Source organism: Tyto alba, unplaced genomic scaffold (genome assembly GCF_018691265.1).
Source record: "Tyto alba isolate M040663 unplaced genomic scaffold, T.alba_DEE_v4.0 Super-Scaffold_46, whole genome shotgun sequence".
In the NCBI taxonomy this organism is placed as follows: domain Eukaryota; kingdom Metazoa; phylum Chordata; class Aves; order Strigiformes; family Tytonidae; genus Tyto; species Tyto alba.
The window spans coordinates 9,767,386-9,789,259 of NW_024881322.1; the positions used below are offsets into that span (position 1 = coordinate 9,767,386).

At 40.8% G+C, this 21,874-nt stretch overlaps 1 protein-coding gene across 10 annotated transcripts in view; it reads right to left on the bottom strand.

Moving 5' to 3' along the window:
• Window positions 1–1,022: 1,022 nt before the first annotated feature.
• The window catches only part of ELMO1 (engulfment and cell motility 1), a 306,368-nt gene continuing 285,516 nt past the window's right edge, over window positions 1,023–21,874 (bottom strand). For all 10 annotated transcript variants that reach the window (XM_042806555.1, XM_042806552.1, XM_042806556.1 and 7 more), the window contains 4 exons: window positions 15,977–16,084; window positions 12,389–12,471; window positions 6,920–6,997; window positions 1,023–2,352 (listed from right to left, as the gene is read on the bottom strand). In XM_042806555.1, coding sequence (XP_042662489.1) covers window positions 2,152–2,352; window positions 6,920–6,997; window positions 12,389–12,471; window positions 15,977–16,084 — 470 coding nt within the window. In that variant the 3' untranslated portion in view covers window positions 1,023–2,151. The remainder of the gene's footprint in view (window positions 2,353–6,919; window positions 6,998–12,388; window positions 12,472–15,976; window positions 16,085–21,874) is intronic.

Consider the following 21,874-nt stretch of genomic DNA (forward strand, 5'->3'; position numbering starts at 1 on the left):
TCTCAAACTCCCACAGCTCATCTTGCACATCTGTTTTCATTCAGACTCAAACTTCTCTCAAGCCACAGCCCACTGTAACTTCCTACTCCAGTGTTTAACTCAAGAGTCTCATTTTTCTTTACTTTACCATCCATTGCCACCTGAACCAATTTACATCTCCTGTTAGACCAAGGCATTCATAAAATACAGCAAACTCAGCTTCAGGAAGGCACCTTCCTTAGGACCCTCATGCTTGAACTCACACAACCATCTCCCCATCCTCCTTTTTGTTGCAGCTGCAGGACACCACTTCCCTCCTCACCGGGTGTGAGATCAGTCAGGATATTTGCCCCAGAGCCGGCTGGATGGAGCAGAGGTGTCACCTCAGTTGAGGTCTTCTGTGGTTGTCTAAACTGGAACCACCCTCCAGGTTTCTCACTAGCACAAGCTCCGACAAAACCCCTTCACGGACATTTTCAGCTGGGTCTGAGTAGGAGAGGCACTCACACAAATAAACATCTGTCTTCAGCATGTGCGGTGGGAGGGAAAAGGCTGGCGGGTTCCTCTAGATCCAGACCCAGCAATTTTGGAGTAAGAGATACTGAACTTAGTAAAACACCTAGAAGAACATGAGGAGGGAGGAAATCCATCCTGCAAAGCCCAAACTTACCCAGTACCAATCTGCTGCAGCCAGAAACACTCTCAATGGAGGAAATGAAAATACAGGAAGACAGTTACTCCAGCAAACACAATAAAGGCAGCAGCCTTAAATTGACCATCAATTTAAGCAGCTTTAAATTAAGCACATCAGTATGCTGTGATTTCAGATTTCACAAAGGGTCCTTCTCACAGGAAGACTCGTGTACCCACGGCAATGGACATCTCTGGAAGCATCTCATCCTTGTCACCACAAACAAACAAACAAGTACATGAAATCAGATGCAGATAAAAAAGGTACCACCTTTCCCTCTCCTCTTTGTACCAAACACTTCAGAATTGCTAGGAACCATAAAGAATAAGACAACGTCAGAAGAAAAACAAAGTTCCAAGAATCATCACAACTCAGATTTTTATTCAACAGTGAAGCTGAAGGGAAATATTTTTTCCCTTCAGGGCAAATGTTCCAAATGGAAATTAAGTAAAAATATTGTCCCCCAAAAGTACTCACAATGAAATTAGTTTTCATTAAATATATTTGTTTGGCAAAATAAAATAAAAAAATTAGAACCCGTACAAAAAAAATCCCTTGCAAATTCCTAACACTGTAGCAATGACAACAATGTAAACCTGGATGTTTGGCAGTTGTAATTAGTTTGTGGAAATTACTGTTGAACTTTGGACCAAGAAAATAAAAATCACTTTGAATAGCGACAAGCCAATTTTAGAGGCAACTGAGGCTTAGGGAACACTATAGGGATGGGACACACTAGTGGCTTCATACACAGTTTGTGCGAGTGATCTGCTAGTGTGGGGCTATTTCAGAGCTGGGAGGAAAAGTTAAAAGCTGTTGCAGCATTGCAGCGTATGGTACAGCAAAAACCTGCAGACCTTCCATTGTGGGAGCTGACCGGTTGGGTGAAGGCTGGTGGCAAGAGTCGAGATGACAGTGGAAAGAATAATGACAGTGACGAATGGTGCAAGCACTGGGAAGCAGTTAACGATTTTCGTCATCGCATTGGATTCAGTTGTGAGCAGACTCTTGGGAGTGTCTGGGGAAATCTTCTGCTTACAGTAGCTGCTTCTGCTCCCTACCTCCCTCCTCCTTCCAGTTAAAGCCTCTGCCCTGCCAAGTGTGTTTCACAGGCATGCAGTTTGATATCATCGTCCTTTAGTTAAGAATGTCTATTCCAGTATTAAAAATGTAAAAAAAGTCCTCGGGAGGGTGCTTCTTAGTGGCAGTCTTTGCCTTAAGCAAGGCCAACGGCCTGCAATTACAAGTTAATTAAAGCAATGTGGATTTGGATGAGCAATGGGGAAGATGGGAATGGGGAAGGAAGGGATGCAGGGAACAGGGAGGAATTAAAGTGTTTCTACACCCCTCCCCAAAGCCAAAATCCAAGGTGCATAAGTGGGTTTCTCTTTTTTCCTCACACTCTTCTTTTTTTTTTTTTTTTTTTTAATATCTCTCCATTTATAATATTTCCAGTTTCGAAGTGAGTTTCAGTGGCAGCCTCAGTTACAGTCATAAACAAAGTCGTAGTTGCTGGGCTCCTTTGGGATAGGTGGGGGAGCATCTGGGATCTGTATGTTTTCCAAGTCAAGGAGGCGTAGCTTTATCTCCATGCTGAGCAGCGTGTCTAAGTCGTTCCGTGTTAGATCACTCAACATATCCTTCCCAAGGAGGGCATTCAGCCCATCGGTCCATACACAATACTGCACAGGAAGAATATAAAAATTAACATTAATAGACTTTCTGTACACAAACTGCTTGTCTGGCCTGATCCTCTATAGTTATTGCTCCCAGAAGGACTTACAAAGAGACCTAACATGAGGTTGATTCATTTTATTAGCTCTTATTATGAAGAAGGTATGTTCCACTGAGCTGCTCAGAAAATGGAAAAACATGTTCCCTAAAACTGGGAAGAGAGTAATTAATTGTTGGACAATTTGCTATCTTCTGCAAGCTTCTTGTTGAATATTCTTCAATAGTTATGAGAGAAAGAACAACTTAGGGCAATGAACCTCTGGAGATATCCCTTCCTCTCCTTCTCTTTCCCCAGTACTTACAGAAAAAGCCAGATTACCTTACACCAAACTTTTAATTCCAAGACTGCTAAGTTACGTGAACTGAATCCCACCCCAAACTGTTCTCAACTCTTTGTGTAAGAAATACTGTACCAACTATCTAGTTTTATCGTCGCTTGCTTTCCTACAGATTAAGTAGCATCAATTGAGCTACACAAAGATAGGCTCTCACTTACGTACCTATGCCTACTTTAGCACTATTTTACATGAAATAACATATTATAAAAATTACAGAATCAGTCAATGCTGTGTCCTTCCTGAAAATTAAATGCCAAGCTACCTGGTGTAACTCTAAATGCTGCAAATGCTGAACTGGCCTCTAAAACCACTTCCCTACTGTTAGCTTTTTCCTAGTAGGAAATGCCATCTTTCTCAACAGCTGACAGCTTGTGATAAACATGGGTTGAATAACCATTTTAAATAAGCAACAAACTCAAGGGAGATTGGTCATCTAGAATCAACTTCTATCAAGTAAGTCACTGCCATTTATTATTACAAGCCATTTATTTGACTATGAACAGAAGTATTCAAATGCTATAATGTAAAAATAAAGATTTCAATCATGAACTTGTGTCTTTAGTTTACAGGAAAAAACTACATCAACCATAACTGCATTTTTATCTTACAAATAATTCTGCTAGATTTCATGCCAAAAAATTTATTTTAAATTTAGCTGACCATTTGCTACACGATACCGCCAAGTGTAAAGATAGACATGGTTGACTTCATCCTACAGCAGAAATGAAGATTATTTTTAAGGAAGAGAGAGAGAAAACCCCAATCTTGGTGTATGTCTTCATCCAGAGAAAGGGCATATTTTTAAAATAGGATTGTTAACACACTTCAACATCCAAAGTGAAACATGACCCATTTAAGTCAGTAACAAAACAGTAGCACAGCTAGGATTTCACCCAGGGTGTCAGTAAGCCAAATTGCAGCTTTAATATGAGATTAGCTCTATAGAAGAGACTTCAGGGTTCAGGCTGTCCTGCTAACAAGTACTAAATAAACAACTTGGCCCGCCTATTCTAGGCTGTCAAAGCATGTCACTGAAGACTTTGAAAGCACGCGTTTTTTGTGGAGTGTACACAGAACATCAGGAAAAGAAAGAATCTATCCTAGAAATGTAATTATTTTTGAACAGATTATAAGTTTTTATGATTGACTTGAAATCTTTCTTTGGGAAAGTTTTCCCAGAATTCACCATGAGGAAAGGAACCGAATGGCAAAAGGCTCTGCTCAGGTTACAGAAGTGCAGAGCATCCATTCAACAGATGCAGCCCCTGACGTAAATCGTCCATCACCTGCACAGCAAGTACGGCCAGCGCTTTCTCTGGGGAGAAATCCCAGCAAGCCACAAAGCAGGACTGCAGTTCTCTCCTCTTCCAGATATAACTCATTCAGGGCTCGCAGAAACCAAATTCTGGCCACAATTCAGATGAGTGCAATGGCCTGGAAAAGGGGCTTCCTCTCTAATCTCCATATTGGCAAGTGCATCTAATTAAACTCCTGTACGTTTTGAGCAGAGAGAAATCTTAATGAGATGGTGGAAAAACAGAGGCATTCATTCAGAAGCTTTTTTCTTTTTAATATGCAAAACAGACTAAGAGCCACTGAAAAATTAATTTACTACAGATTCATTTTCATAAAACTCCAATGAAACCTAATTATAGCCTCTCTCATCAGTTTCTCTGTCAAAATTCAAGGATAAGATTAATCCACCTTTTTGCTATGTAGTTGAAACCAGCTATTAGTATTTAAATGAAAAACAAATACGATAGAGTGATCTCACAGTGCTGAATCCTCTGGCTAGCAGTAAGCTCCAACAGATGGCTAAGGGTATTGCCAAACTTAAGTGTGCAAGAATGAGGACCAAATCTCAACGATATTGATTCAGTAATGAGATTTTATTAAAGAAATACCTTGGGAGTCAAGTCAATGGAACCAGATAACCCCAAAAGTTGCACAGGCTCCATCCATCTGGATGCAGCCCTGAGTAACCTGGTCTGAGCTCATCACTGACCTGCTTGGAGCAGGACATGGAACAGGGGAGACCCCCAAGGTCCCTTACAACCTGAATCATCCTATGATCCTAATTTGATTTTTGTTTTTAGGACACCCTCAATTCTCACATTCAAACTTCACTCTACAATCATTAGGACTGTAGAAGTACTTGAAAAAACCCTGTAAGTCTGACCTGAAATTGTCATGTACTAAACACCATTCCTGGTGCTTCAAACAAAGCTTTCCAAATCTTGAGACATCACCCACCACATCTCCCAAGCTGACAACGCTGCTAAACTAGCACTTACATTGACAAGCACCCCAGTTACTTTGATGAAGAGTCAGAGACTTTGTAACATGCTATCTGCCTTTCCTTGTGGGTGCTTCCTCTGAACACTTGTACTTTTTGCTTTAATTACAACTCAGTCTTCTATAGGCCACGGAAAGGCACAGAGGAAGTGAGATGCCCTTTTGAAAACGTTCACCTGGGAACTGTCAAGTAGCAGCAGAGATTGCTGCCTCTGGCCTTTTTTATGAACATATTAATTTGGTTTCAAAGAAGCTGCACAAGATCACAAAGAGAATTAGGGATAATAGGTGTGTTAACACAATCATGAGCAATTGGGTTAGTGCATCTCACATTGCTACTGCCTGTCAGTGGGGTGCAGGAGCAATTTTTGAACATTTAGACCATTAAAATACACTTGTAGCTATAGGCTATGCTTGAGATACAAGTGGCTGAAAAATTTGTCAATATTCACGACCATTTGCTTTTATGAGCTGAAACAGACTAGATTCCAGTTTCTGGAGAATTTATATCAAAAAGCATCTAACATATGTTCAGTTCAGAGGATGAAGACAATCCTGTTTTGCTTAGACCTACAGCTCTAATGGCACATTAGAGGATCCTATTTGCTACTTTCTCTTAGATCAAAACTTACCTGCAAATATTTCTCTGGAATGAACATACTTGAAAATGACACTCAAATATTAATCCCCAGGAAAACATAAATGAGCATAACTTAATTTCCTCTCTTAAAATTAACATTTATTTGAAGGTTTTAATCCAGAATTGCAAATGTTGAAGCTGTGTAACTAAATACACTTCACTTGTAATGTGATTTCATGCACTTTAATAACACTACAGTATAACCCCGCTTAATGTAATCTTCTATGTTTCATCATCTTAACAGGGTGTCCTGAACTGAGACCAAATGTGATACCACAAAGTAAGTGTGCAAATGGAACACCAACTCTTGTTGCTTTAGAAATAAGAAGGAAAAACTGTATTCCCTCTATTTTTTAATACAGTGCATACTACTAAATCTTTACTTGGAAATTCTTTGTGAGAAAGATATCCAATGCTTTCATGTAACTAGGTAAGTTAGTTCCATCACCTTCCAAAAGGCAATGAAGTTGTCTATTTCCTTGAGTTTTCAAGTAAGAAAAGGGAGCAGGGAGGAGGCTGTCATCATGCTTTGCTATTGGTATTTACACTGTCTTCATACAAGTGAGACCCACAGCAAAACAGCCCCCTGTGGAGATGCAATAGAGACGACCTTCTGTCATCACCTGTCATGAATGGTCTTAAGCAATGTGAAGCTAAGAATAAGTGGATATGCTATTCTGGAGAACACAAGTCTTTGGCTGAAGTGGAGACCCAACCATGGTATAAACTCCCCTGATTATGTTGGCATCACAAGATGAGCTGAGGATGGCACAGATTGTTTAAGAGCTTGGTTGTACAAATCTATGATGTTGAACTAAAGTTCACTAAAGTGAACACACAGAAAAAATCCTCAAGGGTAGACCAGACCAGGAGAAATATTTACTACACCAAGTGAGCAAGGTCCATGGAAACTGAAGTTCGCCCAAGCTCTCTTCTTTCTCTTACTTATGGTTCATATTTCATTAGGGCTTAGAAATACTGATCTTGGATCCCTATGTGGTCTCTGATGTACAAATACAAAACATGCTCCTTTTGTGGCTCAGGTTATGCATGAAAATTGCAGGAGGTCTTGCTCCCATACTAATCCCTCTGCTTTCAGTTTGTTGTGAGACATGACACAGGTTTAGACAGACCTGCACTCTGTGCCAGGATGACAATTCTTATGTTCTTATAAAGCTGGCTGCTGCCATAAAGCAACTAAGAGGGCCCCAAAGAAGTTTCTGTACTCTGAACTTGACTTACCTCATGCTTGTCTGGAGCAATGAAATTCAACTGGCCACTTGAGTCATACAATATAGAGAAAGCAAGCTCTAGCACCTCCTGGAACAATATAGAGAAACATGTATTAGTGCTACATGAGAGAGGCATTAATACATTAAGGTCAGTCTATCTCTTCTACCACTTATTCTCCAAAACAAGTGGAAAAATAGGTTATGGTACTCTCCTGCCTGGCCAAAGCTGCAGCAGTTCCAGACCATTGCAACAGACTGGCACAGCAAGAATCCCATCACAGATGCTTCAGTTAAAAGAAACCCACGCCCTTCAGTGCCGACTGTAGCTCGCTTGGTCATGGATTACTTTAGCATTTGAGTTTAGATTTGAGCTAGGCAACAGCATGATAAAATCAATATAACCCATAACAGTACACTTGCAACAAACTCTTCATGAAGATGCACAGCTTTTTTCAATTTGTATAGATCAAACTTGCAAAGTTCTGCAAGGTTTGATTCCCCGTGTCAAAAATCTTGCCAGGAGAGTTAATCTACTGGCATATACTTATGCTCTTTTCACTGCTGGAAATCTATTAAATTGTTAATTCTCAAGAGATTTCTGTCATTTTGTCTCTACTTGAACCAGAATCTGCAACTTCAGGCAAACTGAACTATATGGGTTACTTAGTCATAAAGACCAAAATGAATCTTGGGAAAGGAAAAAATTATCTTCTTTTTTCTCCTCAGAATCGAAGCTGGAATTTCAAAGGTGCCAAAGTGAATTCATTAAGCACTGACCTTTCCTAAAAGTCACCTGGACCTGGGTTCCTATGGGGAAACCCAATCAATCTGAATAAATAATGAACTTCCAGTGGCCAGCAGTGAGCATGTAAAGGTGTGTTATCATGGTTAGTGCACACATCGCTACGTGCTGTTACAAGGATTTCACAACCTGTAAGCTAGCTGATATGGTTATAACAACTGTGTGGAAAAAAGACCCAGTTATAGAGGAGAGTACTGACTTGTAACTACTTTGATCTACATCATACGTCCTGTTCTTTTTGACTCTTGGCTTCTTGAGCCCCATAATACTGATTGCCTTTGCTGACCCTCAGCTGACAACAGTCCTTACGCTGCCAGCAGCAAGAGCACGGCTTCTTAGATTTGTTACACTAAATTTTAAAATGGAAGAATTGACTGCAGGGACTGCAGCAGATATATTACTCTAGATTTCTACCCCTGACCTCCTGTTCTGAAACACACATAGGTATTTGGATTTCAGTAAGGGTTATTTCATTTTTGAACTTGTGTGATTAAGAGCAGTCTTATTCATAACACTTGTGGATAATCTTGGATCATCAGAGATCAGGATTCTCATGGAAAATGCTCCTGGCTTCCCTGAGTTTAGTTATTAGATTCAACTTGCTGTATTGCCAGGCCACAGGAGACAAGTCTGTGTTAAATCCCCAAGGAAGCTGCAGATACTAATAGTGTGGGTGCACTCAGCAAACAAACGGCTCATATAGCCTTTCTGTGTTTTAGGCATGTCTCTCAGCCACCTTATTAAGAGTGATGTCCCTCATTACAGAAACAAATTTATCTCTGCCCACACAAACCTGGCATTATCTCCTCACAGAGTGTTATAAACTACTGACAGAACATGACAAGTCATGCAACTGAGGCTGCGAAATAAAATGTATCATTGCAAAAAGGGCTTGTACTTGTCTACTATGATGTTCCTAAATTTCATGAAGGTCAACCAACAATCCCATAGGCCGAGGCCCTGGAAAATTTGTCCTTTGGGAAATTCAAAGGGATTAAAGTTTTTGTTCATCTCAAAGAAAGGAAAAAGGAAAGAAAATCCCTGCCTGAAAGAGGAATATCCCAGGGAGCCACGGGTTTAGTCATTCCCAGTCAGGCAGAGAATGAGAAAGAGCTAAATTTAGGGCACCAAGCTTCTCTTTATGGGGGAAAGTGGGAGTTTGGCAGCCCTGGCTCCAGTTTGGCTTCTTTGCTGGCTGCTCTGGAGACTAAAGGCTTAAGAATTACAGCTTCCAGGGGCCACTGTCTACAGCAAACTGTAAAGGAAAATGGAAGCCCACGGAGCTGGAGTTGCCACCAGGCCCTCCACACTGACGGTAGTCTCAGTGGTTGAGCTGGCTGACATGTCAGGCCCCCCCACCTGGTTCTGTTACGGTCCCATCAACGATAGGTGATTTTGAGGAACTGGCAATTCCTAAAGGAAAACTGGTCAGTCTCTATCAGCCATCTGTGTTTTTTTCCTCCCTTTTCTGCCCCACTTCCCAAGCTTTCTCAAAGTCATTTTCCACTCCAGCCTTTTCCACCAGTTTCTGTTTCTCTCTGGTCTTTTTTCTCTCCCATTCCTTCCAATTTGCTCCTTCCCTCTTTGTTTTGCCTTCCTCCTCCCCCACCTCAATCGGCTGAGCTCACTCCCTTGTCACTCCTTCCACAGATGCTTGACAAAGGCACTGGTACTGGAACCCATGCTGTGCCTCTCTTTGGAGCTTCACTGGAAACCGGGAACAAAAGACTCTGCACCTTCTGGCTGGACAACTCCCATTTCTTGGTTTCAACTCTGCGGGGAAAGCTGTTGTAGGCGGCATGAGGGGAAGCTTGTTCTCCCACACCCAGAGCTTCTCTGTCCCCCAGTCTCTGCTGGCCCCTGACATGAGCCAGGGACAAGCCATTTTTGCTGAACAGGCATTTTAGGTGCCTACAGCTGAGTGATCCCATGCAGCTGGAATGACCTCACTACTCTCTGACTACTCTGTCGTCAACGGCCTCAAAACACCTGTGTCTTTGCTGAAGGCTGAGACCACAGCCACGTTAAGTTTGCCTGCCAGACCCAGAAGATCCCCCCCTTGAGAACTATCTATACATACAGCAGCAGGGAACTTGTTCAGCCAACATGAAATAAAAGAGAAGAGAAACTGCATTCAACAGGGAAATGAGCAGAACCACTTCTGCTGACTAAAAAGACACCACTTCAGCAAATAAAGGGTGATAGAACACTTAGAAATACATGGCAATGTTTTTTTCCCAATTCTTCTCTTGTGCTTTGTTTTGAAGGCTGCAAAATCTAATATATTTCATTTCCTTGAAATTCATTAATATTACTTGAGAGTCAGAAATGAGGACTTTAATCTTAAACCTAATTTAAAAACACAGGCAAGATGAACAACAAAGGATTCAGGTCTGGTCCTATCAAGTCATTCCAGCTTCATATACATGCAAATTCCAATTCAGTTTAACTCTTATTTATTTCTAAATGGTCCCGCTGAAAGAATAACAGCCATGTGCTGGCAAATGAAGAGACGCTGAAGCCTTTGTTATGGACATTCTGCCAATTCCAGCTATGTTCATAGCAGTGGCATTCTGCCATTCAATTTTCTTTTCTGCCAATGAATAAACATCAAGGTGGTCATTATATATGTACAAAGAAAGCACATGATGAAAAAGCCTCTTAAAAAATATATCACCGATTGTGAAATTTCAGGAAGTGAACGGTTTCATACACTAAACTCAGACAAATTGCATTCTGTTTCTGGCTTTTTTCTTAATTTCAGTTTTCATGTCGTTGTCCACATTAACTTGGTACTCCACAAACAATGATATGTTATTCCTGTGATGTTAGTTAAGTAATTGCAGTATTGCGCATGACAGTTTTGATTGAGATGACAACTAATTTCACAAATTCTGCAATTCCCAGGAGGAAAAACAAGTAATCGAGGAAGAAAAAAACCCAAACAAAACAACAAACCATCAAAAACCACACCAGAACATGTAAAAACATAAAAATTATTATTGCCTGGGTCGCAAATGGAATGCTCCAGCCATGGATGGAGCCATGCTACCTATCAACTCCTGATCTTCACATTCTCAGCCAGAAGTTTTATGCCAGTCCAAAGCAGTTTCACCTGAGGAAATAGGGCGATGCTGACAGCTGAGGACAAACTGATCTACAGCACTGCTGTTTAGCATTAAATACTATCTAGACATTACTGCTCCATAAAGATGACACATTTCCATCACTGCCACCCACTGCTTTCCATCTTCCTATCTTTCCTTTTTGTGCGGACACTTGAGTGCTAATACAAGGAAGCACTAAAAATACTTTATATGCATCATATAAATGCCCCAGTCAAATGCTGTTGATGGTTCAGCTGTAACATGAGGTAGAAGCTGTATGCGATCTATTGTGTGCATGTGTGTGTTAGGGCCCCAATTCAGAAAACCAAAAGGAAAAATACTCCCGGGATCTTTTTTATCTCACTTGGCTTGACTTTTTCATTTCCAACCTTGTAAAGCCAATGCTGAAAGGAGATGATGGTATCCTGACAGACTCAAAGCAACTTGTGTGTATGTGAAACAGATGCAAATAATACTTGAGATGCTCTGTGTATCTGCCTATAGTTAAGGAAAGACAAGTTGCAGCTATGAAGCTGCAACAGTTGTGTGATGTGGTTTTGACAGTGACTTTTCACTCTCTATGGTTCCCATCAGAACTGTTTTTTCCAGTATATATTTGAACATGAAATGTATGCATTTTATTTTTAAAATGTCGAAGCAGGAACTCTTAACTTCACTAGTTTGTCCGTTCACTATTCAAATCCTCTGATCTGGGTCCCAGACCGTAGAGTGTGATTCTAGTTCAGACTGAACATAATTATAGTCTCACTCCTTCTTGTAAGGACAGATAGCATGGCCTGATAGAAAACTTATATCTCCTACAGTATGGTATGAAGACCTTCACTTCTAAAGATGTCAGACTTTGCTAGTAACTCGATTTCTTCTTGCTGTGGTGGCAATTCTTACTAAGAGGAACTCTGCAAGATTCTGGCACTATACAATTTGAGTCCTACTGTCAGTTTGCAGTTCTTGATCTGAAACTCTGAGAGGTAGCATAAATCTAATTTAAGCTGACCATTGTCTCCTACACATTTTTTCCCAAATGCCCTGCTGAACACATCCTTATACACCTCATTAACTGCCCAGCATTTACCTTACATCCTTTTGTTGGCAGTTGTTTATCTGACTGAAACTGAAGGCATCATCTGCTGGACATTAATTGCAAATTTGGCATGTGCCAGTGCTCACTGAACATGAGCTCATCAGAAAATACAGCTGGAACAAACTAGTTATCTATCAGAGACAATACAGGAGTAGGTACAACAGTCATTGCTAGTCTGCTCTGTAGCAGCAGTCAAAAATGTTTTGCTTTAGGACACATCACTACTAAAGACTATCCTAATGTGCTCTGGGCATATCACAATGCACATCTGCCACGAAATCTGAGTAAAGGAGGGTAGGCTGTGCCAGTAATTTAACTCACATGGTCTGAGGTGAAAACAAAGTGTGTGTGCATACACAGAAAGGTGTCAGGCTGGAATGAAAAATACCTGCATTACTTCAGGGAAGGTCGAGTTGACAAGCTTTGTATTCTGCTGGGTGCGTATTCATAACAATTTGAAAACCATACCTTGTTTTGTTTAAGAGCTCCTTTTTCCTTCATGTGAGGGCAGTCTTTCCCAGTCACAACAGCTTTTATATCTGCCACTGGCACTGCATTAAAAAGAAACAAAAGCAAAACCCAGAAAATTAGTTATAACCAAGGTGTGTAAAAGCTACAGTCTGAAAAGAGGCAAGACTAATGTGTTAAAATTGCCACCTCCTTTGCCATTTCCAGCCCGTTGTAAGAAAGAAAACTGGAAGAAAACAACTAAAATAGGCATCAGTGAGTCTTGACAAAATTTCAGACATCTGGATAAAAATCTGAGAATGGTTTTTCTTGCCTGTTGAGACTACTTTGAATAACAGTTTCATATAGACGTCTAACTGTGTCTGGACAGTTTTTATGTATACTCAAATATCTAGAAACCATATACTGTTACTAATGTAATATGCCTGACCTGTTGTTGCTCTTTCCTAGGTATTGAGGCAAAGTCTCTGCTGGAGAGAGGACGCTGGGCAAGCTGGACCCTACCTCACTTGATGCTGTTGTCCTGTTAATGCCTATATGGATTTTTCAAATAGTTTTTTCTTTCACTCCCATCAGCAGTTCAGTTGGTTTCTGCTACTAACAGGAATAAGGACTACTACAGCTTATAAAGACCCATTCCGATTGGTTTAAAATGTGAAATGATCAGAAATCATTGAAAAAAGGTAAGAAAAAAATATTGGAAACTGTTGCCACTCAGACTCACTCACAGAAGTCACTAAAACATAAAGATAAATTTCTCTGAGTTTTAAGTGGAAGTCAGTTTTCCAACAGTAATTACATTATGGAGAATCTATATGCTCCACAATACAATATGGTCAGTGAGTGACAGTTTCTACAATCTGTAAATAATCCATTATCCTTGTTGCTGCGGAAAAGCATCATAAATATAGAACAGCATAATAATTTGAAAATCTGTTACTGCCCAGTTCTTTACAAACTCTAATGGAAATACTGGAGAGGAAAAATGCATTATCTCTTCTACTGGGTACAGCCACACTATGTATTTTATTACAGATTACCTCAGCACTATGGTCAAATAGCATGGGATATAATAGATGTATTTAAAGGACTTTCTTTGCATGGAAAACTAAAAGAAATTGAAGTTATTTGGCCCTTCACTACTCAACCTCTCCTGCCTTTAGACTCACTCAGCATTTAATGCCGTGGCCCTGCTGACTTGTTATGTCTCTGACACTACCCTGCTTTTTGGTCAAGAAGAGGTATTATTTTTGAGAGGAGAGAGTGAACTGGGACAAACTGAGAAGTAAAGGTGATACTTGACTGCAACTATAGCAGAAAGGTCTTCTTAAGAAGAAAGAGTTCCTGTCAATTGATGAAGATGCCCAGAAAAATAATTTCGCAGTTTGCATAAGGTACGGTTTTCTCAGGTTAGATCTCTCAACCAAGAAGGCTTTTCTGCAGGTGTCATGCGCTGGATCTTGGTGATCTGGAATGCAGTTACTATGGGAGATCACAAACTGATGCGACATCCTGATATTTATTTCTCTGGAACCTGGCTTATTCTTTGCTTTGGAAGAATAGAATCAAAGACTTCAGACGGTATCACAGAAGCTGACTAGAAGATGCTGGAGGGTGTGAGCACAGATGTGATGTGCTCACAACAGGTAAAGGCCTGAGAAAGAGTCCAGCTGTTTTCTGTCCCAGCTGAAGTCTGCACAGCTTAACTCTGCCAGTCGTAAGAGAGGGGTGACATTCACAGAAGTGAAAAGGTTAAAGCCCCCCATATTTATTTTTGGAGATAGACACTAGTTATTCAGGCTCATCAAGGAGTACACAAAATGCCCTATGTCGCTTCTCTTGGATCTCCATTTTCTTACCCAACTAATCTCTTTCATCTGTTGACCTGCTCCCACATGCTGACAACCTGATCATCATATTCAGACCTTGGTGGTTCAAAATTCAATATATGTCGATCCAAAGAACACCAGAATATCTGTGGAAAATGTTCTGTAAAATTCCCGAGCCAGTTTGGCTTGACACGTTTTGAACAACAGTGTCACTTTATAATCTCATATCTTGCAATATTCTCAGCTCCTTTTAATGAAACTCTAATATGGATAGCACTGTGGTAAATCTTGTGTCCTTCATAGGCTGAAAACCTGAGATATTGATAAAATAACCATGTATTTCTCAAACTGCATCAGTATGTGCTCTGCCAGCAGGCATGCACAGGGAGCATGTGGGTCTGGCCCAGTGGTTTTCAAAGTGGGAGCCTTTTGTCCCCATGGGATCCTGACATTCCCAAGGAGGCTCACGAGCCTACAGAAAATGCAAATGCAAGATGAAGCTTGTAGTCAGGGTCAGGGGTCTGAGTGTGGAAGCATGCTCAAAGCCAAATCTGGGAACTGCTGGTCTCATAACTGTGCCTGCAATTCAAGTGTGACTTCATTCTTCTTCTGTCACTCTGACACTACTGTAACATTCAAGGGCTATTTCGCTAAGTCTCATCCAGAAAAACAGCCTCTTCCAGTGCCAATGCAGCAATGTGAGCCCCTGCCCTACATTCTGCCAAGACTGCAGTAAGAGCGTGAAATATCCTTGAGGCAGTCTGTAAGGCAATGAAAACAAGGGAATGTGACTGCAAACTGCGAGGGCTCCAGCATCAGACAGGCTCTTCTTCTTTCCCTCCCAGACTGCATCTGGGAGCACTTTGAAATTTTAAAAGGTGCTGCCTGGAGACAGGTTGGGGGGAGCAGAAAAGAGAAAAAACCTCTTTTACTATTATACAGGAAAGTTTAAATCATCGATTTTCTTCTTTCTCAATTCTCAGGCTGGAAAAATTTCCAACTTCTGAAAAATTAGTCTTCCAGCCATTCCGTGAAAGAAGTGGAGCTACCAACTGAAATACTTGTACAAGCGTGTCTAATTTGATAATGCCAAGAATGGCATTTATTACTAATGGAGGTGTAGAAAAGAACAAAAAGAAATGATTCCTTATTCAGTGCTTGATTTCTTGAAGTCATGTTCTGGTGACAGAACTACACTGGTCATTACTTCTGTTACCATAAAAAACTTCCCCAGGATTGAAGGTTAAGCCTCTACAACTCATGTTGAAGGATGAAAGAGAAATTATCAGGAGAGTATGATTTTTCTGAAGAGCTCCAAAATTACTTTCATCCATAAAAAAAATCCCGATAAATCCCCTGGTAGGAGTTGTCACAGAGGCATGTCCTCTCCCAGCTGGGTAGACAGTAACGGTGAGATGCTCTCAATATTGTCCACAGCAATGTGCCATCTTTAAGTCCACTCCTCACGATAATAAAAAAGACCTCTGCCTGCCATGGATTTCTCCTCCAGTCACTAGACTGTTTGCCACAGAAGAAACATCTGTCTTCGTGGACAGGAAGTGCTTCTGAATATGCCCAAGTATTTTTATTTGACATCTGCAGTTAGATGAGCAAGGAAAATAAACTGTGTCCACTGCTCCCTATCTCTGTAAACAGAGCTGGTTGATAATGCCCTGTGTTAAAAGTAATCTATTACAAGTTATAAAGAGGAACTAGCATAAAAGAAGCAAAAGTAACACAATCTTTGTGCATGACTTACATTTATCTTGCAAGGAGTCATGGGGGACTTCTCCCTGGGGACTTTCTTCCAAGTCTCCGTAGTGCAAGACCTTGTGATTAGGTGAAAGTCGACAATACCAAAATTTGTCTGTTAAAATAAACACATTAAATGAGGTCATTAACATGTCTTCATCAGCGTTATCAATAGCATAGGAGAAAGCTTACTTAAATGAGGCACTAAAGGGCAGGACTGTCTTTTTTCTTTCAGAAGGAGGAATGTGTGGGATGTATGGAAAGTAGGGCAGGGACTTAGTAATTTTACTTGATTAAATGAAGTGGACATTAATCTGCCATTTTTAATTGACTTAGCACTGACTCCAAAAATAAATACTAGCAAGAAACAACTGACTTAGTTTTACATGATATTTTATACCCTCATGGACAGAAGACTGGCAAAGTAACCACTGCTTTGAGTGGATAACTTTAATGTACCCATAAAAGCTTCATTTTTAGCATCCACTGTGTGAAAATTAAGCCCTGCCAGCTGTCTTGTGTGGGACACCCAAAAACTGATACGTTTGAAATATCCCAAACTTTATGAAAATTATGACTCATGTCTTTTTATAGACATGAGAGAACACCCCCATATTTATGGAGGGACTGGACATAACAAACACACAAAGATTTAAAAAGCAGACGCCAACTCCCTTGTCCTGCAGATAACTCAATGTTTCGCACAGCCACAAATATACATGTGACCATGCAGTCACACTCCAGTTTGCATTTTAGCCCTTTCTAGGAGATGTATATTTACATCTCCTGCCAACCCCTGCCTAGCAGGATATAATTCCCTTTAACAATATTTGTTAAAATCTGCTTCTGCGAAGAACATCAGCCGGGCCACCATGCTGCCTAGCACACAAGGGTGGTGCTTGCCAACTCCCTTTCTGAAATGGCAAGAATGAGGTTACCCTTCCTTGTCAGAGCACTTTCCATCTAATAAATAGATCACATAATGTTAAGCTGTCAAAAATACAATCTTGTTACATCCAAGCTATAAAATCTCCAAAAGCTCAGAGCAAGGCTAAATGTCAAAATGCCAGTGGGGGGAGAAGCAGAGGGCTTCTCTGGCTCTGTGCTTCTCTTGTTGCTGGCAGCGCTGAGCTGTGCCAAGCAGCAGCCTAAGGGATAATTTAGGAGAAATGTTAGCATTGACACAGCCCTGCGGTGCTGCAATCACCAGGAGTGAGTGGAGCCACAGTTTGGATAAAACGTCGGAGGAGCTGTAGAACCACCAGAGCCAGAATATGTGAGCTCATTTGGAGTGTTAGCAAAGGAAGGATTTCTTGGTTCTGCTAGTAAAATATTGGTTTCATGGACCCAACTTCTTTCTAAAGGACACTCTCCAGTCCCTTGGCCAGCCATTTAAAATGCAATGCAATAAAACACAGAGAAAGGCAATTCAGCTTTGAATGGTGAAAGTGGGCTTCCGCATGCCCTTTTAAATTTCTTTGTCATGGTAGGTAAAAATCTTTAGGGGAAAAACCCCACACTGCAAATCACTTCCCGAGTGTGCAACCCTTCTACAGAAAGGTTTCAAAAGCCCTTACAAACCGCTGGCAAAGGCTCAAAATGGCAATGGGACAGATGCTGGTTATCTACCTCCCAGGAATGCACGACGCTGGAAGATTTATGGTAGAGAGCCTGAGATTATGATTTTGTGATGCATACAAAAAGAGCTGCTGAAGTATAAGCATCCCTGGACTGTAAGCAGTACATACGATGTTGCACAGTATGGGGTCAAGAGGAAAACACCACTTGCAAAGCTTTTGCTGGGATTTGAAACTAGAGCAAGCAGGAGCCTACATTCTGTAGGCTCTCCCCTGGAGAGCACACACACAAATCAGGTTGTTGGACGATTTGTGTGTCTCAGAAGGATGTGTGTGAAACTTTGTTAGCTTTGCACCTTTTCCAAGTAGTTCTACCAGAACCATACCAAAACCTGACGCTTAAAAATTATAGCCCGTTGAATCTGATGGTAGCCCATCATGCGTCTTGCCGATCTAAAGAAAAGCCGCTAGTAACTGTGGCAGGAGGCTTTCATGTCTGGCTTTTACTGCAAATTCATTGTTTTTATGCTGTACCAACAAATATACCTTTCCAACTCTAAGATTAAAACAACAATTTTTTCCCAATAAAAGCCAACACGGTCTCACTACCTTCTCAATGACCTGGCCAGGAAGATGGTGTAACTGAAAAAAACCCCCATGAATTCCTTTCATTTTAGCACAAATGGGGCTAGTGATGTTAGCAAGTTTGGCTTTAACCTCCTAGGGGTTATAGAGTTTGGGTAACTTTGCTCCTGTTTCAACACCCTGTTCCAATAACAGAAGAGGGAAAAACCCCTTAGTGAAAATGTCGTACTTCGTTTTTAGGAAGGTGTGGTTTTATGGGAAGAAACCCTAGCTCTGAAGGCTTGCGGAGCCTTTTACAGCAATTCCCCATAACCCAAGGTTAATTAAAGAACTAATAGCCACAGACTGTAGCCTGAAGCATATCTGACACAATTCTCCTGTGAACTCAACAAATATCTGCCATTGTGCCACAGCCTTGCTGTCAAGGGGAAAACCCTTAAATGAAACCTATAAATGGAACTAACTAGGTTCCCTCAGCCGCAGCCATAAAATGACAGGCTGAGGACGGCAATTAACAGGTTAGTGATGGGAAGTAACTCTTGCTTCTACACCCACCTCAGCTCTACCAGATGGGGTGGTTTTTTCAGCTGTACATGATGTTAACAGTTTATAAGACAATAGCCTGCTTACGTGAGATCTCAGTGCCTTGGAGGGGAACAGTTTTAAATGGGTTGCATGTTATTTTACCGTAGTGAAGGTGCTGAACACAATTTTATTGGAAAAGTAGTGTATAAAATGATGCTGCCTACCATGATTAGAAAGTGGTGTTTACAAAACAAATAAAAACTATTGTCCTAACCCTCCAGAGCTCTTAAACCCAAGTCTGTGGAGTTGACCTGCCTCAAGAGGCTTTAAAGACAAGACAGGCATTTCTCAATCAACCCTGTGTTCCACAGCTGGCAGATCCGTGTGTATGTGCACAGCTGGACTGGGGCAACTGGCTGCTCAGGAAGGAGTGGAGTTTGGTTTGGGTTTAGGCCCAGTCTTATGAAATTGCCCCAAAGCCTAAGTCCCTTCTATGAGCTACAACTCTTATTTTGTATCCCGTGTTATTACACCTGCCTCTGTAAAACGCCTCCTCGGAGCTTGCAGCGGTAGGGAGGACAGTCACTAACCACAGAGTCTTTAGAGATGATGTGGGCTTGTGATTTCATTGCAATTTTTGGACACTACATCATTTCCACTTTCTGATGAGTCCTTATGTCTTTTAGCTCACTGACCATTGATGTAATCAAATTAAGGTGCTAGAGATTTTTCTTTGGGAAACAGAATTAATAATTCATTTTTTTTAGCCTAAAAAGGTTTCAAACAAATTGTTCTGATTTTCAGGTAATTGTTAGAGCCTCCAGTGGTTTAAATATATCACAGAACATTGTTAAAGATTATAGATGAGGTTAACAAAAAATCCCAAATAACAAAAGCTACAATTTGGCTAGAAGAGTAATATTCAAAACTGTGACCAAACAGTAGGGCACAGAACATTTTGCTGATGGGCTTGTGTGTTTCCAAGTGCATTAATGGCCAATGACTCATATGCCCTTAACAATGGTATCCCAGATAAAGAAGTGCTGTGTTTAGTACAGAAGTGCTCTACGGTTAGAATCTGGGGAGAAAATAGCTCAGATATGCACGGACAAAAGTCTGAGAGTATACATTTTATCCCAAGATATGTTCCAGATTACTAATGAATTTTTTTGTTCAATGAAAATCTTCCTCATGGATTTAGCAACAGGAACACACTTTTGAATATGTCAGTGAAAACACAGGTATTTGTGTAGATTTTAGATACATGTACGTGGACGAACCCTTTTTCTTTCATCGTGTTTTCTGTCTCTAATACAACTATAATGACACATTTTCATTCTAACTGATCTTAACTGCTTAGATGAAAGTCAGCAAGCCCTGCAAATGATTGGCAAATAATTGACCTGTAGCAATGCTGGAGGCATATTTGTTTCACCAGTTCCTCCCAGCAAGTCACACACTCACAGAATACTATTTTTTATGGGACTACGGAGAGTGGGATGGAGTAGCCATAGCAAAGAGACTTGGCAGAAGAAAGATAAAGTGTGTGTTCTTCTTCAGGAGTCTGAGTTACTTATCCCAGAAAGAGATGGAAAACTTGTCTTCACCTGATTCTTTGTTTAAATGTAAGCTTTCTCTTTCTAGGCTACTTACATGGTGCCTTGTGCTTTTAATTTAATGGTGTGTATCACCAGGCTTTCCTTCCCTTCCAAAAATTACTGTTCAAGAAACCTCATCTTTGGCTGTAAAAGCACTTCAATAACATGGAATTTCTCTATAATCTTTACAAAGATAAAAGGGGAATTTATTTCCAAGAGTGCACCCAGCAACATAAACTGCAAATGTACTGGATGACAGCATCAGAAGTATCTATTATCCTCAATAAAATGACTTTATCTGCTACTTAGCTCTACTGGAAATAACTTTTGAGGTTGTAAAGTGCTTTGCAGGCTTTTGCTTTAGTCTTCTCCCCTTTCTTTTAGGAATTAACTGAGGAAGGAGAAAGCTGAAGAAGTCTGTCAGCTGATGTCTACGGTCAAGGAACAAAGAGGGGATTTGCAGAGCTTCATGATCTGCTGTTGAACAATGACCAGAAAGGCAGGCTAGATTTTTCTGTTTCATTTATAACTGATTAAGAATGCTTAATAAAAACAGGAGTAAGTGCTGCAGTTCTCCTATGAAACTGTGCAAGGAAAAGGCCATATATTCTTTGAAAGGGCTAAGGAACCTGCTGGGACAACAATGGTTTTCTGAATTTCGACTACAGACAGATCCTGCTGATATGATAATCCTGCACTGAAACACAAAAGACAGAGATCTGACTACAGATACCTCACAGATTAAGTTTCATCAACCCCTCAATGAATCACCTACTATATTGGAGGCTTTACAATGCCAAGTCTATATAAAAGTGTATCACCTCTTCTCAAAAGGCCCTAAGAGGTTGTAAACTCCCTGCTCATTTTTTTGTAAGTCAATTTTTCCAACTTACTGTGACTAACCATGTGTGTCCTACCACATGTTCAAACAGTCTTAACAGAAGTTAGCTCTGGAGTCTTTATCAAGGGATAATTCCTGTTAATTATTTTTTAAATGAGCAGTTTAATGCTTTCAGCTTCTCCTATGTAGGGCATGTTCAGGTTCTTCTAGAACAATCTGCAGCTTCGTGACATTTATTCCAAGATTGTCTCAAGGGTACAAAAGAATCATAGGAAAGGTAAAAGAAGCAGTATACATGCTAAAGTAGAACACCTACCTGATCTTACTACTCTTACGAGCAGGTTGCCACATAACAGGCAAATCATGATGCCTCACAGCACTCCCCATTTCTGTTTCAGCTCCATATCAACCTGGACAGGCCACGGCCCTTTGAGAGCCTTTGGAATGCTCCACGGCAAGTGAGTTCAGTTGGAACAGTGGGCAGGCAATGGGGCTCCTGAATCCCCAGGTAGCACAGGGCACACATACACGGAGGTTTGGTGAGAGGAGGTGGAGTAAGGCTAACAGAAGACACACCCAGGAATTTGGGACTTGTACTATTTTTATCAGGACATACAGGGGAATTGTCTGAAAGCTTCACTGTCCTGATGTGTAGGATCACTAGCTAAAGCTCTGGTCCTCCACTCACTTTATTTCATGTCCTAGTTCTTGGCATCGTGACAGCTCTGGTCTTACAATTTGCTCTGCTTGGGATACAGGAGACCCTGAAAGATAAAAGC